General features: G+C 46.6%; 2 protein-coding genes across 8 annotated transcripts in view; both read right to left on the bottom strand.

Moving 5' to 3' along the window:
• Positions 1-3320: 3320 nt before the first annotated feature.
• On the bottom strand, positions 3321-7823 carry Rplp0 (ribosomal protein lateral stalk subunit P0). The gene is made up of 8 exons (XM_020179044.2): positions 7766-7823; positions 7393-7494; positions 5931-6106; positions 5733-5820; positions 5470-5616; positions 5171-5356; positions 3823-3963; positions 3321-3556 (listed from the first exon to the last, which is right to left on the bottom strand). The coding sequence occupies exons 2-8, from the start codon at positions 7444-7446 to the stop codon at positions 3389-3391; spliced, it is 960 nt and encodes a 319-aa protein (XP_020034633.1). The 5' UTR covers positions 7447-7494; positions 7766-7823; the 3' UTR covers positions 3321-3388.
• Positions 7824-11795: 3972 nt separating this feature from the next.
• Positions 11796-15016, bottom strand: part of Pxn (paxillin) — a 50818-nt gene continuing 47597 nt past the window's right edge. For all 7 annotated transcript variants that reach the window (XM_020179065.2, XM_020179064.2, XM_074061093.1 and 4 more), the window contains one exon: positions 11796-14043. In XM_020179065.2, the coding sequence (XP_020034654.2) occupies positions 13777-14043 (267 nt within the window). In that variant the 3' untranslated portion in view covers positions 11796-13776. The remainder of the gene's footprint in view (positions 14044-15016) is intronic.

Raw genomic sequence — 15016 nt, 5'->3', positions numbered from 1 at the left:
AGCCGGGTCGCAGGCCGCCAGGGCCGGCCCTTAACCCCTTCTCAGCCTGGCCTCGAGGGTGACGAGGGCCTGAGGATGGTAACATGGTGAGATCGCCCCGCGGCCAGGACCCACTTGATACCTACACATCCAGCTGGGTCACCGTCATGGGGACCCTTCCTGAAGACTGCATTCTTTTAGAGAAACTGTGCTTCATAGACACCGGGGAGTCAACTAGTTAAAAGGAAGAACTATTCTTAAAACTGGAGTTTTAGACCCCAGGCCCAAACTCCTGGGCTTCCATGTCAGATCTGGTCCCTCACCCCTATACCAAAAGTAAGAGAGACAGGATGGACTCTGGGTATCGCTAAAGTGGTAGAGAACTTGCCTAGAATGTGTGAGGCCATGGGTTCAATCCCCAGTACAACGAAAAAAAAAAGGACAGATAAACGTGATGAAGGACAGAGAAAGATTTATTATGCGCCTGGCCTGGCCCAGCCATGGGAAGAGGCAAAGTAAGCACTGAGCCCACCTTCAGCCATCTAGCCATCTTCAGAATGCACACAAGCTTTAGCTTTAAATAGACAAAGAATCAAGGCAGGGGGACAAAAAGTATGTATAGAAATAGTCCTTTTGCAGGTTTGTTCCTGTGGTCAGAGGTGGCAGCTGGCAGGTAATCCAACAGTTCATTGTCTCAGGACTGGTCAGGTGGGGCCTGGTTGACCCTTATCTCAGTCCTCATTCTTAGAGGATTTAGAAGAAGTTCTCATCACTGTCATCACTTGAGGAGAGCAATCTGGTTCCCATGAAAGGATTACTCCTAGACTGAAATGCAGCTTCTTCATTGTAAGTAATTGTCCTCATTTAGAGGGTGGTCTAAGATTCTGCTGGTCCTAAGGAGTAGTGTTGGTCCTTTGTCATAAAGATGTCAGTCCTGTCCTTTCTGGAACCCAAGGTGACTACAAGAGAGAATGGTTCAAGAACATACAAAATGGAGGCAGGGATGCCAAGCTTTCTTCCTGTGAGTCAGTGCTTTTCAGCAAAACCAGCTTTTAAGCACCTGTTACAGTCTCATATTAAGGTTGAAAACCTTGAGGGTTAGAAATGCAGATGCTGAGAAGCCTGCCCTGGTGATGTTCCTGGGCCACAAGGTAGGAGGCTAGAAGCAGTTGTAGGAAAAGAGCATCACAGTCCATGAAGTTGTCCAAATTGGACTCTATGCCTGTAGTGGCTTTGTAGACTAGTTTAGTTGTAGTCCTCAGCAGTGGCTTTGACAGAGATCTAATTACAAGTAGATCAACACAGATCTGCAAGTGCACCGTAAGCTTCATAAATAAAATGCCTACAACTTTCAGCAATCTTTTTTTGTTGAGAGTGGGGTTTGAACTTGCAAAGCAGGTGCTCTACCACTTAAGCCACACCTCCAGTCCATTTTGCTCTGGTTATTTTGGAGATGGAGGTTTCATGAACTGCCAAGGCTGACCTAGAACTGTGATCCTCCAGATGTCAGCCTCCCAAATGGCTAGGATTACAGGTACCAGCCACCAGCACTTGGCCCCTTTCAGCAATCTCTTGGTTTCTCCTTACTTGTCACCACCTGCTCATGAATTGGATTATGAATTGAAATAACCCTGCTCTTTAGAAACCTGAGTATTTGTTGAATACCCATATGGACTGACATTACTGGCTGGATGGCCAAAGAACTTTTTTTCTTTGGTGGTACCAGGGCTGGGGCTTGAATTCAGGGCCTTCACCTTGAGCCACTTCACCAGCCCTATTTTCGTGAAGGGTTTTTTGAGATAGGGTCTCACAAACTATTTGGCCAGGCTGGCTTCGAACTGCCATCCTCATGAGTAGCTAGGATTACAGGTGTGAGCCACTGGCACCTGGTGGAACAATTCTAGTCCAAGAAAAATACAGTAGTCCTCTTCACCATTTTGCTTTCCACCCTGTTACCCAATCAACCATGGCATAAAAATATGTAACAGAAAATCCTATTGCTTTAAATATCACATTATTCTGAATAGCATGAAATCATGTTCTCCCAACTGGGAGGTTAATCATCCCTTTGTCCAACATATCCAGTGCATACACTGCCTGATTAGATTGACTGGAAACTTAGTGCTTGTGTTTAAGTAACCCTTATGCTTAAACACAAATTTTATTACAGTATATTACTACAAACTTTTAATCTTACTGTGCCTAGTTTATAAACTTTTGATAGGTACATATAGGAAAAAACAGTACAGCTGGCCCTCCATATTAAAGGGTTCTGCATCCAGATTCATCTACAAAGTATAGAAAAACTTCGTTACACATAGCCAGGCTTGATGGTATGTTCCTGAGGCTGAAGTAGGAGGATCCAGTTTGAGTCCAACCTGGGCTACTCAGCAAGACCACCTCATAAGAGGGAAAGGGACACAACTTGGAGAGGTGGCTCGGTGGTATAGTGCTTGCCCAGCATGCACAAGGCCCTGGGTTCAATCCCCAGCACAGTAAAAAGAAAAAAGTTATCATCAAAGTACAAATGGATGAATTATCACTACAAAACTCCCTTGTACAATGTTAATAAAAGCTTAAAAATACTGACATGTACATTTTGCCGTAATTTCTACATTACCATCTAGAGATGGTCGAAAGTATACAGGAAGATGTGTACAGGTATATGCAAATAGTTTACCCCCACCCCAACCCCCAAATGAAAAATTTTATGAAAGGTGTTTGATTATCCACATTTTGGTATCCAAGGGAATCCTGGAACCATTCTCCCACAGATACCAAGGGACAACCGTAAAGGTTTGGGGCTGAGTGTAGTGAGTCCTACCTGATTCCAGCAGCTTGGAAGACAAGTTCAAAAAATTTGAAGTCAGAACAGGCAAAAAGTTGAGACTATATCAACAAATAACCCAGGTGTGGTGATATAGACCTGTAATTTTAATTCCAGCTACACAGGAGGCTGTAGGTAAGGAAATCATGGTCTGAGGCCAGTCTGGGCAAAAATGAGAAACCCCCATCGGAAAAAAATAAAGCAAAAAAGTGCTGGGAGCCTGACTCAAGTGGCAGAGCATCTGGCTAGTATGCATGAGGCCCTGAGTTCAAACCCCAGTACCACCGAAAGATAAAGTTTGGTACGTTCTGCAGTGTTAGGCATCCAACTGGTGATCGTGGAACACATCCCCTGTGCACTGGGGGGAGGGGGACTGGGGGGGAGCTAATGTACACTCAGTAAGTTACTAGAAAATCAGTGGCTTCATTTAGATACAAAGATACTAAATATCAACCCCAAGTACAAAGTTTTGTTCTCACCATTGTATAAGTCCCAAAGTGTACAAAATGAAGACTTTTAAGAGAAAGTAAGCTTTTATTTCCTTCTTTTGCAAATAAAATTGAATTGGCTGCTTTTTGGTGATTAGTCAAAGAGACCAAATCCCATATCCTCGTCCGACTCTTCCGACTCCTCCTTGGCTTCAACCTTGGCAGGGGCCGCAGCAGCAGCAGGAGCAGGAGCAGCAGTGGTGGCGGCAGCCACAGGGGCAGCAGCCACAAATGCAGATGGATCAGCCAAGAAGGCCTTGACCTGAAGGAAGAAGTTAGTGGTCAAAAGCAATCATTCACACCCTTCTACTACCCACAACCCTATGGAAGAGACCTAAGCAGGAGAGCTTGGATATGACCTACTGAGGAGACAGAGGTCCAGCTCTGAGTGTTGTCATTTCTGAAGTGAGAACACACAATAAATATACCCTGCCCCCAATCTCTAAAATGTACCCGCTATGTAAAAGCACTAACTCATTCTGTCACCTTGTTGTGAGGCCCACTGTGGTCCTAGTGGGATCTTCTTACCTTTTCAGCAAGTGGGAAAGTGTAGTCAGTCTCCACAGACAAAGCCAGGACCCTCTTGTACCCATTGATAATAGAATGAGGCACTGAGGCAACAGTTGGGTAGCCAATTTGCAGACAAACACTAGCAACGTTGCGGACACCCTTGTTGAAGAGAGAAAGATTACATTTTAGGTTGAGTTAGCCTACGGGAGTGACATCCGAGGGAAGTTCAACACGGGTAAAAAAAAAAATCCACAGCAGACTTGGATAATAGCTCATCCCCAAAGACGATGTTTTATCTCACACCAAATGCTCATAACAGGACAATTCAGTCCCATCAGTTTAATTTTTTTGCCCTTATTCCAAAAGTGGGTGGTGTCCCATATACCATGTTTACTTTATAAATAGGACAGCCATTAAGTTCCAGATATGAATTTCAACCACTAGTGAGACTTCCAAAAAGTAAATGGAGCTAATTTAGCCACCCCCTGGTATCCATAAAGAATTAGCCTCAGGACCCCCTGCAGAAACCAAGATGAATACTTAAGTGCCTTGTGCAAAGATGGTGTAACATTTGCATACAGCCTACTTTCTACTGCGTATCTTAAATCTCTTCCAATTCATAGCAACATGAATGCTGTCAATTGTTACTGTATTCAGTTTGTTTAGCTCAGATAAAACTTCCATTCAGATCCTAAATTGGTTAAATCCTCAGATGTGAAACCCACAGATATGGAAGGACTGTATTTGTAGCATATAATTTCAGTTTTTTGTTTAAGGCAGTGGGGCTTAAGGGGGTTGCAAACTTATAACCCCAGCTACTTGGGAGGTAGAGTTAGAAGGGTCACAAGTTGGAGGCTGTACCGTTAGCCTTATCTCAAAATGGCTGAGTGACTGGCTGAGTATGTGACTCAGTGTAACTCAAGTTCTTGTCTAGCAAGCTTGAGGGCCCTGGGTTCAATCCCCACATACTACCAAAAAGAAAAAAAAAAAACTCATCATCTATCATTATTCATCACTTAAAGGACATTTTAATAGTGAAATCTAGCAAGTCTCAGAAAAAAAGGACAATTAATGACCCCAAGGAAAGATGCTTAGCAATGTCAACATTTATGACCTAATTTCTCTTTCAACTCGTGACACTACTCAGAATGACATTATAGACCCTAGAACTACACTTACTACATGCCCAGCACATCTCTAGGCTTTAAACTCATTACTTCATTAAACTCTCCAATCTTGGTCATTGCTGTTTTTGCAGATGGGGGAACAGGGGTACACAGCTAGTTTAGGCAGTGCAGTCAGGACTTGACCTAACCCTGGTCATGCTATCTAGCACTTATAAGGGGCCAGGGCTGGCAGCACGCACCTCCAGGAAGCGGGAGTGCAGAGCTTCCTCTGTGATGTCGAGCACCTCAGGGTTATAGATGCTGCCATTGTCAAACACCTGCTGGATGATGAGCCCAAAGGAGAAGGGGGAGATGTTCAGCATATTCAGCAGCGTGGCCTCGCTGGCCCCCACCTTGTCTCCAGTCTTTATCAGTTGCACATCACTCTGCAGAAAAAGACAACAGGGCAGTTAACATCTGGACATCCAGAAAGCCCACAGCCTCCAGATGTCCCCCAGCACATGTGCCTGGCTATTGCTGGCGAGCCTGATCCACTCACCAGGATTTCAATGGTGCCTCTGGAGATTTTAGTGGTGATGCCTAAAGCCTGGAAGAAAGAGGTCTTCTCGGGCCCCAGACCAGTGTTCTGGGCTGGCACTGTGACTTCACATGGAGCAATGGCACCAGCACGGGCAGCTGCTGGCACCTGAACAAAAAATACAACACAGTGAGAAGTCTCCCCACCAATACAACCTGAGAATGGTCAGTTTTGCTTTAAAGGTCAAAGTAAGTTCTCGTTATGGAACCTGATTTTCCTCATACCTTATTGGCTAGCAGCATGTCCCTGATCTCAGTGAGGTCCTCCTTGGTGAACACAAAGCCCACATTCCCCCGGATATGAGGCAACAGCCTGCAAAGAGAAGTTTACAGAACACCATCACCTAAAAGCATCATTCTGCTCCAGGAAGAGGGAGCCGGACGACAGGAAGGGAGGGCAGCGCTGCAGAGGCACTGACTGACTTCTCCAGAGCTGGGTTGTTCTCCAGGTGCCCGCGGATGGCCTTGCGCATCATGGTGTTCTTGCCCATCAGCACCACAGCCTTGCCTCGGAGGGACATCCGGATCTGCTGCATCTGCTTGGAGCCCACATTGTCTGCTCCCACAATGAAGCATTTTGGATAATCATCCAAAAGTTGCTATGAAAATAAGCCAGAAACAAGCAAAATTTTGAGAGTGGAGAGTGGGGGGGGGGGACAATGTCAACAGAAACCAAGCCCCATAACCATCTCACTCCTTTCTGTGCTTTTGAAGTCACTCAAAGATTGGGACAATTCTTCCCACTAGGAGCCATGTCAGAGTTTATCCTAGTTTGCTTACTAGCTATGGTGAAGATTAGGTCTCTATGTTAGTCTAATATTAGATTTGTACTATTTTCTTCCCAATTTTTTTTTTTTTTGCAGTTCTTGGGCTTGAAATTAGGGCCTACAACCTTGAGCCACTCCACCAGCCCTATTTTTTTTGTGGTAGTTTTTTTCCAGGTAGGGTCTAATGAACTATGCCTAGGATCACTTCAAACCACAATCTCCTGATCTCTGCCTCCTGAGTAGCTAAGACTATAGGCATGAGCCACCAGCACCTGGCTTCTCCAATTTTGAGGCATCTAATTTACTAAAATCACTCCATTAACAGAAAGTAAAAGCCCAAATACGCCCATCAAGGGACAGACTTACAACATTCAAAACATGACATAAACCAAATAGTACAAGATATTACTTGTAGAAATTCAATTTGTGCACAAATGGTTACTGTGCATTTCTTTTTGGTGGTACTGGGGTTTGAACTCAGGGCCTTCACCTTACCTGCATTTGCTAGGCAAGTATGAGCTATGTTCCCCACCATATTGAAGTTTTTTTTATGACAGTAAACCTTTACTATAAATGGGGTAGTCAGGCGTAGAGGGCAGCACTCAGGAGGCATGCAGACCGGTGAGTTCTAGGCCATCTTGAGCTACAGACCAAGACCACTTCAGAAACCAAAAAAGTAATCAAGAAAACTAAATAGATAAATGTGGGAAATTAAAATAAAACCTAAGCTGTGTAACGCAGCCCAATTCCTGAAGAGCAGCATGGCCAGCACTTTTGATTAAGGAGGACCCACCTTAAGGGCCAAAGAAATCGTTGGACATGTGGTTTCCTGACTGACAGGTCCTAAATGTGCCACAACTTGCCTCCTTACAGTGAGTCACTCCTTGTCCCCGGCTTTCCCAAAGACGGAGGTAAGGGAGAAAAAAGGAACGCACTAAGGTAGGCCCCTTGACCTACCTGAACCCGTGTATTCAAGGGGACCTAAACTCAGGAAATCAGGATTACAGGTGATTTACCCAAAATGGCACCAAGAACCAGAGCCTAGGAGGTAATCATCCCTGCTAGGACCCAGGGCGGAAGCAGCACGATAAACCTCCACAAACCCCCTCCGCACTTACAATGATCTTAAGGAAGTAGTTGGACTTCCAGGTCGCCCTGTCTTCCCTGGGCATCACGGCGGTGCGTCAGGGATTGCCACGCAGGGTTTAAAGACGATGTCACTGAAGGGAGAAAGGGAGCTCAGGCCCGGTCACTCCCACACCTGTTCCCCGATCCGAGGCCTAAACAAAGCTGACCACGCGCGAGCCTGGGGGTGGGGGGGAGCGGCCGCCGCCACCAGTTGCACGAAGCGAGCCGCCTCCGAGGCCCCAGGTGGGACGCGCTCGAGCCCCATCTTCCTCAAACCATGCCCCCATCCCGCCCCTCCCGGCTTCGCGAAGACTCCTTGCTTCCTGCCGCCATTCCCCAGCACAGACCCTCCACCGCACGCACCTCTCCCGAGGACGCCCGGCGAAAGGAGGGCCAAAGCAAGGCGCGTGTCTTTTATATGTGAACGGTGAGGCCAATCGGAAGCCACGGACAGCCTCATTCTCTATTGGCTGGTGCCGGCGTCCGTCCGTCCAAGCCGAGCTAACTTAGGCAAGCCATTGGATGAAATTACTATCACTCAGACCAACAGGAAGCCGCCTTTAAGTAGGATAATTAAGGATAGCGCTTGCCCTAAATTAAAGACGCTCTCTCACAACTTCTGCCTCCTGCTGGACTGGAGCTGTCTTTGCGTTAAGAACCGCATTTTGCGTGACTTCTGTGTTGTTTCCTGGCCCCCTGGCCAGGAAACTACACAGCATGTCAAGGAGCTGAGAAATAATTGCAAATGCCTGAAAAGCAGAATGGGGAAGAGGCGTGGTTCAAGCGGTAGAGCACATGGCTAGCAAACTCAAAGCCCTGAGTTCCAACCACAGTACTGCAAAAAAAAGAATGGGCTCATGTCTTCTCCAGTTTGTTCTTTCTCAGAGAAAACAGAGGGATCCTGTAAACCTAAGTTCTCATCTGCTCAAAAGTTCCCCATTTCCCTCAGAGTAAAAATCTAAAATTTAGAGACTGCCTACAAAGTCCTCCAGGACTGTTCTCCTAGCCAGACCATTCTCTGCACTTTTCCAGGGCAAGCCCTGGTTTTACAGCTTTTAGATTGCTCTTCTGTCTTCCTGGAATGATCCTACCCAATATCCAATATTCCACCTGAGTCATTCACCCCTATCAAGTCTTGCTGCAAATATTACCTGCTCAGTGAGACCTATCCTGAGTCCCTTACTTAAAATTACCAAAAAACTTTCTACCACTCCCCCTTACTCTGCCTGCCTTCCCTGAGAGGACTTACACCTTCTAATTCACCAATTTATTTATTACCACATAGTAGGCATATAATCAATGCCCTGTTGAATCAATAAATGCGGGATGACCTTGTTCTGCCACTTGCTAGCTATGTTATCTTAGGAAGTGGGTCCCCCTTCTTGATCTTGCTTTCTCTTCCTTGTCTGTAAAATGGGAATAATAATTGTACACCTTTTAGAGTTCATATGAGAATCGAGTGTGAGAAAGTCAATAAATATTGGCTTCTTTTATTATATACATTCACTTAACATTTATCTGAATAATTGTACTATATCAATACACTTTTGTTTGTTTTGTTCTATGGGGGGGATGGAGAAACAGTGCTGGGGTTTGAACTCAGGGGCTTGTGCTTGCTTAGGCAGGTCCTCTACCACTTGAGCCATGTCACCAACCCTTGTTTTGCTGTTTCTCAGAACTGGGTCTATCTACGTCTGGGCTCGAACTTTCAATCCCCCTGCCTCCACCTCCTGAGTGCTGGGATTACAGCACAAATGTGTGTGCCTTCACTGTCAACTCAGTATTTTTTAAATGAAAGATCTGAAGACTGAAGGAATGTGTCTCCCTAGCTCCACCCTTCATACCCAATCAAGTTAGGAATTTCCAGTGAGCTTATCTAGACCATATGTAACCAAGAAACAGCTGGCTGTAGATGTATCTGGGCCCTAGTTCTGTTTCTCAAACTTCCTTCAACAAGGATAATCTAAGAGTAGAGTTATAATATTCCTGTCCTGCATCTAATTTTTTCTTTTTTGGTTATTTTTTTTTTCTTTCTGTGTGTGTGTGTTACTAGGGTTTGAACTCAGGGCCATTTTGGTGATGAATTTTTCTTTTTGAGATAGGGTCTCTCATGAACTAGTTGCCTGAACTGGCTTTGAACCTCGATCCTCCTGATCTCTGCCTCCTGAGTAGCTAGGATTACAGGCGTGAGCCACCAGTGCCTGGCATCTTCTATTTTTTTTGGAAGTACTGGGGTTTGAATTCACTTGCTAGGCAGGCTCTCACAACTTAAGCCACACCCTGGCCAGTAATTCTGTAATACTGCCTTTTTGGACACTTACTCATGAAACCATCTTTTCACGTCATGGTTCCTAAACCTAACTACACATCAAAGTCATCCCAGAAGCTTTATAAAAACATGAATATCCAGATCTTCCTTTTTTTTTTTTTGGCAGTACTTGGGTTTAAACTCAGGAACTCACCTTTGCTAGGTAGGCATTTTACTACTTGAACCACTCCACCAACCCTTTTTTTGTGTGTTATTTTTGAGATAGGTTCTTGCTTTTCACTTGGGCTGGCCTCAAACTACAATCCTCCTGATCTCTGCCTCCTGAGTTGCTAGGATTACATGAGTGAGCCACCAGTGCCCGGCCCAGCCCGCGTTTTACAAAATATTTTTGGTAGTGCTGGGACCCAACCTAGAGCCTTGCTCATGCTAGGCAAGGGTTCTACCACTGACTCCCTATCACTGCCCTGAGCCAAGCCCCTTTATTTTGTGTCTCAAACTGAGCTATCAGTTTGAACTGCTAAAGTTGATTACTGCTAAGATCCTGCTTCAATGACAATGCATTTATGCCCACTCAGCATTGCGCTAAGTACTTTGTGCATGTCCTGACACTAATATTTCCAACAGTCCTCTGAGGAGGACACTATTAGTATTCTCATTTTACCCATGAGAAAACTCACAGAGAGGTTAAATAATTTACCCAGGTTTCTCAGTCAGTAAATGATGGTTTCAGAACTGATATAGGAGCAAGTTCAAAGCCCATGGCCTCACTATGTTACAGTCTCTTCCAACCCAAGTCTGTTTCCCTTTAAATGTACTTTTCCAAGTATATACTTACTCTCATGGTACATTTCTCTTTTGAAGGGGAGGGGTTTGAACTCAAGGCTTTGCACTTGCAAAGCAGTGCTTGAGCCACACCTCCAGCCCATTTTGCTCTGGTTATTTTGGAGATGGGGGTCTTGTGAACTATTTGTCCAGTCTGGCCTCAAACCGTGATCTCAGCCTCTCAAGTAGCTAGGGTTACAGGTGTGAGCTTCATGATGCGCCACCAAGCACAATTGAGTGAAAAAGCAAATTAGAATGAAGTATGCTACACCGTTTCTACAAATAGAAATACATTTATATCTATATTTTACATATATACATATATGTATATGTATGTACATATATTTTAGGGGGTGAGGGTTGAAGGTCATGTTCACTTCTGAGCTCACTGTGAAGTGGTCAGGGTTTAAACTAGAATTCAATAGGCTCCTTTTGGAGGACTGTTCCAAACAGCAGGGAAACTGAGGCTATAGCTCAAGGAAGAATAAAGCCCTACAGATAGCTTTGGGAACCTGAGATCTGAAGAGTGCAGACAGGAAGCATACAAGCAAATATGGACATGACCAGAAGGAGGCGATAGAGACCGACCTGCAACCGTAAGTCAGTGGCATTCCTGGGAAGTGGTTACACCCAATGTGTTGATGCCTAGCTCCACACAGGAACACAAACAAAGGCAAATCCGAGGTTCACAGTGGCTCTGCTGTCACTCAGCATGTCTCTTTCTTCTCTCCAGCCTCTTTCCCTATCTGTGAGTAGAAGGCCACCCATAGGTCCACAGCCAGCAAATGCAAATGGCAGCCCTAGGGCAGGGTCTACTGCAGGGCCTCAAAAGCACTCCCTCCCCCAACCCTTCCTCCATCAACTGCCCAATTAGGAGTAAAGCTCATCAGCACAGGTGGCTCACACTTATAATCCTAGCTACTTGGGAGGCTGAGATAGGGAGGATCAAGGTTCGAGGGCAGCTTAGGCAAACAGTTTGCAAAACTCTATCTCCAAAAATAACCAGAGCAAAATGGACTGGAGGTGTGGCTCAAGTGGTAGATTGCCTAGCAAATGCAAAGCCCTGAGTTCAAACCCCAGTATTACAAAAAAAAAAAAGAAAAGAAAGTAAAACTCATGCTGAGTCCAGTAAGACCTGCAGCCGCCGGCAAAAACCAGGTTCTCATTGTCAGGGCTTTGGGCCTCCAGGAAGAGAAGGCCAATGATTTACCCTCCTTCTGACCTTTCTGAGCCTGAAGAGGGTTTGGTTTCTCTGCTGGGCCTACTAGGTTGTCAGATCACCAAGAAATGGCATAGCACAGGTGAAAATAATGGCAAATTTTATTGGCATAAATCACAGAAATTGAAATGGAAAAAGCCAGGTTAGAAGTTTATACAAGAAAATAAAATTCATAATCAAATGATCAAATAACCATTAACCCAGAGGATGGACCCCAGAAACCCCAGGCCCTTCTGGGGAGGGGTCCAGGGTAGGTCACTGTAAACAGAGCAATAAGGCCTGTGGGTGGAAGTGGAGATGTCAGACCTTTTGAGGGCCCAGGCTGACCTCCCTAGACCTGAGCTGCTCCCAGTCTGGCCTCAACAAAGGAACCCTCTTCTGAATCCCCAGCACACTCAGCTAGGAGGCTAGTGAACTGGTCTGGATCCCTCCCTATAGATCCATCGGCAGTCCTTTTCATTTGACCAGGAACCCCAGGCCTGGCTGTTCCTGCTTCATCCTTGGGAAAGAGAACGCTGGGGCTTCCTGTTGTTCCAACAGAATCCTATCCTTCTGCCCTAAATCCAGCCAGGCCCCCTAACCCTCTTGCCTCAGGCCTTCTCTCCAAACCTCCTGAGGACAGATCCCACCTATGAAAGGGGAAGAACCTGCACCCAGTCTCCAGGAAGGGCAGGAAATTTGAGGAAATGATGTGCCCAGTGAAATCAACAAGACCAGGGACCCTTGTGGTCTTCATGGTCAAAATCAGATACCAACTTTCCTGAGGAGGCAGAAGAGCGAGCCCTGGAGATGTAGTGAGGAGGCCAAGAATGTCAATGGGTTCTCTTTGTTGCCAAAAAACTCATAGGGGAGCAGAGGCTAATGGCTTACTCAGACAGGAAGCAGCCCCCCAAAGTGTATTTCACCCTTCTCCTCTCTCAGGAACAGGACAAATGAGGTTCGGAATTCCAGGTGTTTAATTAAGAGCTTACAGGCCTGGGCAGTAAGGAAGGGGTTTCAAAATACAGCAGTTTATAAAACAGTCCTGGGGAGCTGTGAAGTTACAGAAGGGGAGTCACAGAGGTACTCCCAGTTCACCTGCTTGTGCTAAGAAAAAATAAAATACAAATTGCTTCCCCACCCCAAGCCCTCAGTACAAAGCAAAGTCCATACCAAAGCCACGGTCAGTGACAGGACCAGCAGCAGTGGACGAAGAGAATACAAAAGGGAACATCTTTAAAATCTCTTCAAAATCATCTTGTATAGAGAAGTAAAAGCAACTTGAGCAATACGAATTGAAACCTCAGTGTAGAAATCTATCAAAGTCGGTACAGTGTCCAGGCACAGGTGACATTCCCCACCTCACGCCGTCCCCTGGAGATGGAGGAAGTGGCTATAAAACATTATTGCTGGGGAGAGGCCTTTCTCAGTAGAACCAGAGCAGGTATAAAAGGGACAGTCAGGGGGAAGGAAGGCAGTTGCCCAGGCCCTAAGGAGACTGAAGGCGGGAGCCCAAGGAACTTTCTGAGAACCCTTGGGATCCTCCGCCTTTGGATAGATGAGTTTATGCTGGCATTGTCACAAGGGGGCCAGGTGTCCCCCAGTACTCTCAAGATAATGAAGTCAGGGAAAAATAAGAATAAAAAGGGCCCCAAGCTGACTCTGCCTGTCCTCCCGCCCCAGTTCCACTGCTGAAATATGAGTGCGAGATGGCTCCAGTGTGGGGTGCTGGCCAGGCCAGGCCAGTTCTTAGGGATGCATGTGGTGTGGGGCAGGCCCCAGCCTCTGCCTCTGGGGAAGATAAAGAGTGAGCAGCCCAGGAGAGCTGCAGGAAGGGGACAGGAAGCCCTGAGGCTCTGGTGGGGTGAGGAGAAGCAGGCAGGACCCCCCACGGCCCTCTTCCCATCCTGCACCAGGCTGAGGACGAGGTTCCAGTTTCCCTCAGGTTTACCCCATACCCCTGGGTGAGGTCTGTAGGTCACAGTAGCAGTTGGGGACACTGGCTGGGGGAGGGGCAGCTGCTGGCTGTAGGTCAGTAGCAGTTGGGGACACTGGCTGGGGGAGGGGCAGCTGGAGAAGGGGTGCCTAGCAGAAGAGCTTGATGAAGCAGTTCTGGCAGTAAGGCTTGTCATTCTGCTCCTTAAAGGTGCCCTTGTTGAGCTGCTTGAGGCAGAAGGCACAGACGAAGTGCTCGGGGTGGAACTTCTTGGCCATGGCGGTGATGCAGCGGCCTGTGATGGGCTTCTGGCAGCCAGAGCACAGTGAGCCTCGCCTCTCATGGTAGTGCACCTCACAGTACGGCTGCCCGTCATGCTCAAAGAAGCTGCCGTTGACAAATGGCGTGAAGCATTCCTGCCAGAGAGAAGATGGGCAGCTGGAGGGAAGGGGCTTAGGGGCTGGCCCTTCCAGCCGGAGTAGCACCCAGGGAGATGCACAGGGACATCAGCCTCATAACCTCCCACTTGGTTGATTCCTGTGTGCTGAGTACTAGGCTCAGTGCTTGTGGGGGATTGGGGTGTGTGTGTGTGTGTGCGTGCGTGCGTGCGTGTGTGCGTGCGTCCGTGCGTGCGTGCGTGTGTGTTGGTTTGATGGTATAGCAACTAAACTCAGGGCCTCATCCTTACTAGGCAAGCACTCTACCACTTGAGCTGAACTCCCAGTCCTTTGATTTTAGTTTGTTTTTCAGACAATCTCATGTTTTTGCCTGTCCTGCCTTGCTGCAGTCCTCCTACCTCCACCTCCTGAGTAGCTGAGCTTGCTTTTGAGATAGAGCCTCACTAACTTTTGCCTGGGCTGGCCTTGAGCTGTGACCCTCCTATTTCTGCCTACCAAGTAGATAGGATTACTGACATGTACCACTACATTCAGCCTAAAGGTTTGTTTAATTCTCTCTTGGGAGAAAGCAACTAAGGAGTAGGAGTTAAGAGACCTGCCCAAGGTCATGTAAGTTGCACAGCCTGAATTCAAACACAGGTCTGACTCCTGGGCACTTAAGCAGGTGGCTGCAAAGGTGTTGTCAGAAACCATGGAGCTGAAAAAAGGGATCTGAGCTCTAACTTTGTATCCTAGATTTGCATTTGGAGATTCCCTGTGCACATGTAGGTATGAAAGGATCTGAGAAGGTCTGCACAAGAGTATTTCCAAAACTGACTTGTCAGAGAGCATCTACTGGGTCCTTAGTAACATCTGTGGGCCCCCAGACCCCCACAATGCAATCTAGAAACACTGTCCATTTCTGTCGAGTCTGTTTAATATTCGCATGATCTCATTTAATTCTTACATGCTCTTCTCCCAGATAATATGACCAGTGCTAGGCCTCCACACA

This window comes from Castor canadensis, chromosome 18 (genome assembly GCF_047511655.1).
Source record: "Castor canadensis chromosome 18, mCasCan1.hap1v2, whole genome shotgun sequence".
In the NCBI taxonomy this organism is placed as follows: domain Eukaryota; kingdom Metazoa; phylum Chordata; class Mammalia; order Rodentia; family Castoridae; genus Castor; species Castor canadensis.
The sequence above is the reverse complement of the archived record's forward strand: the minus strand, read 5'-3'. Positions and strand labels throughout refer to the sequence as shown.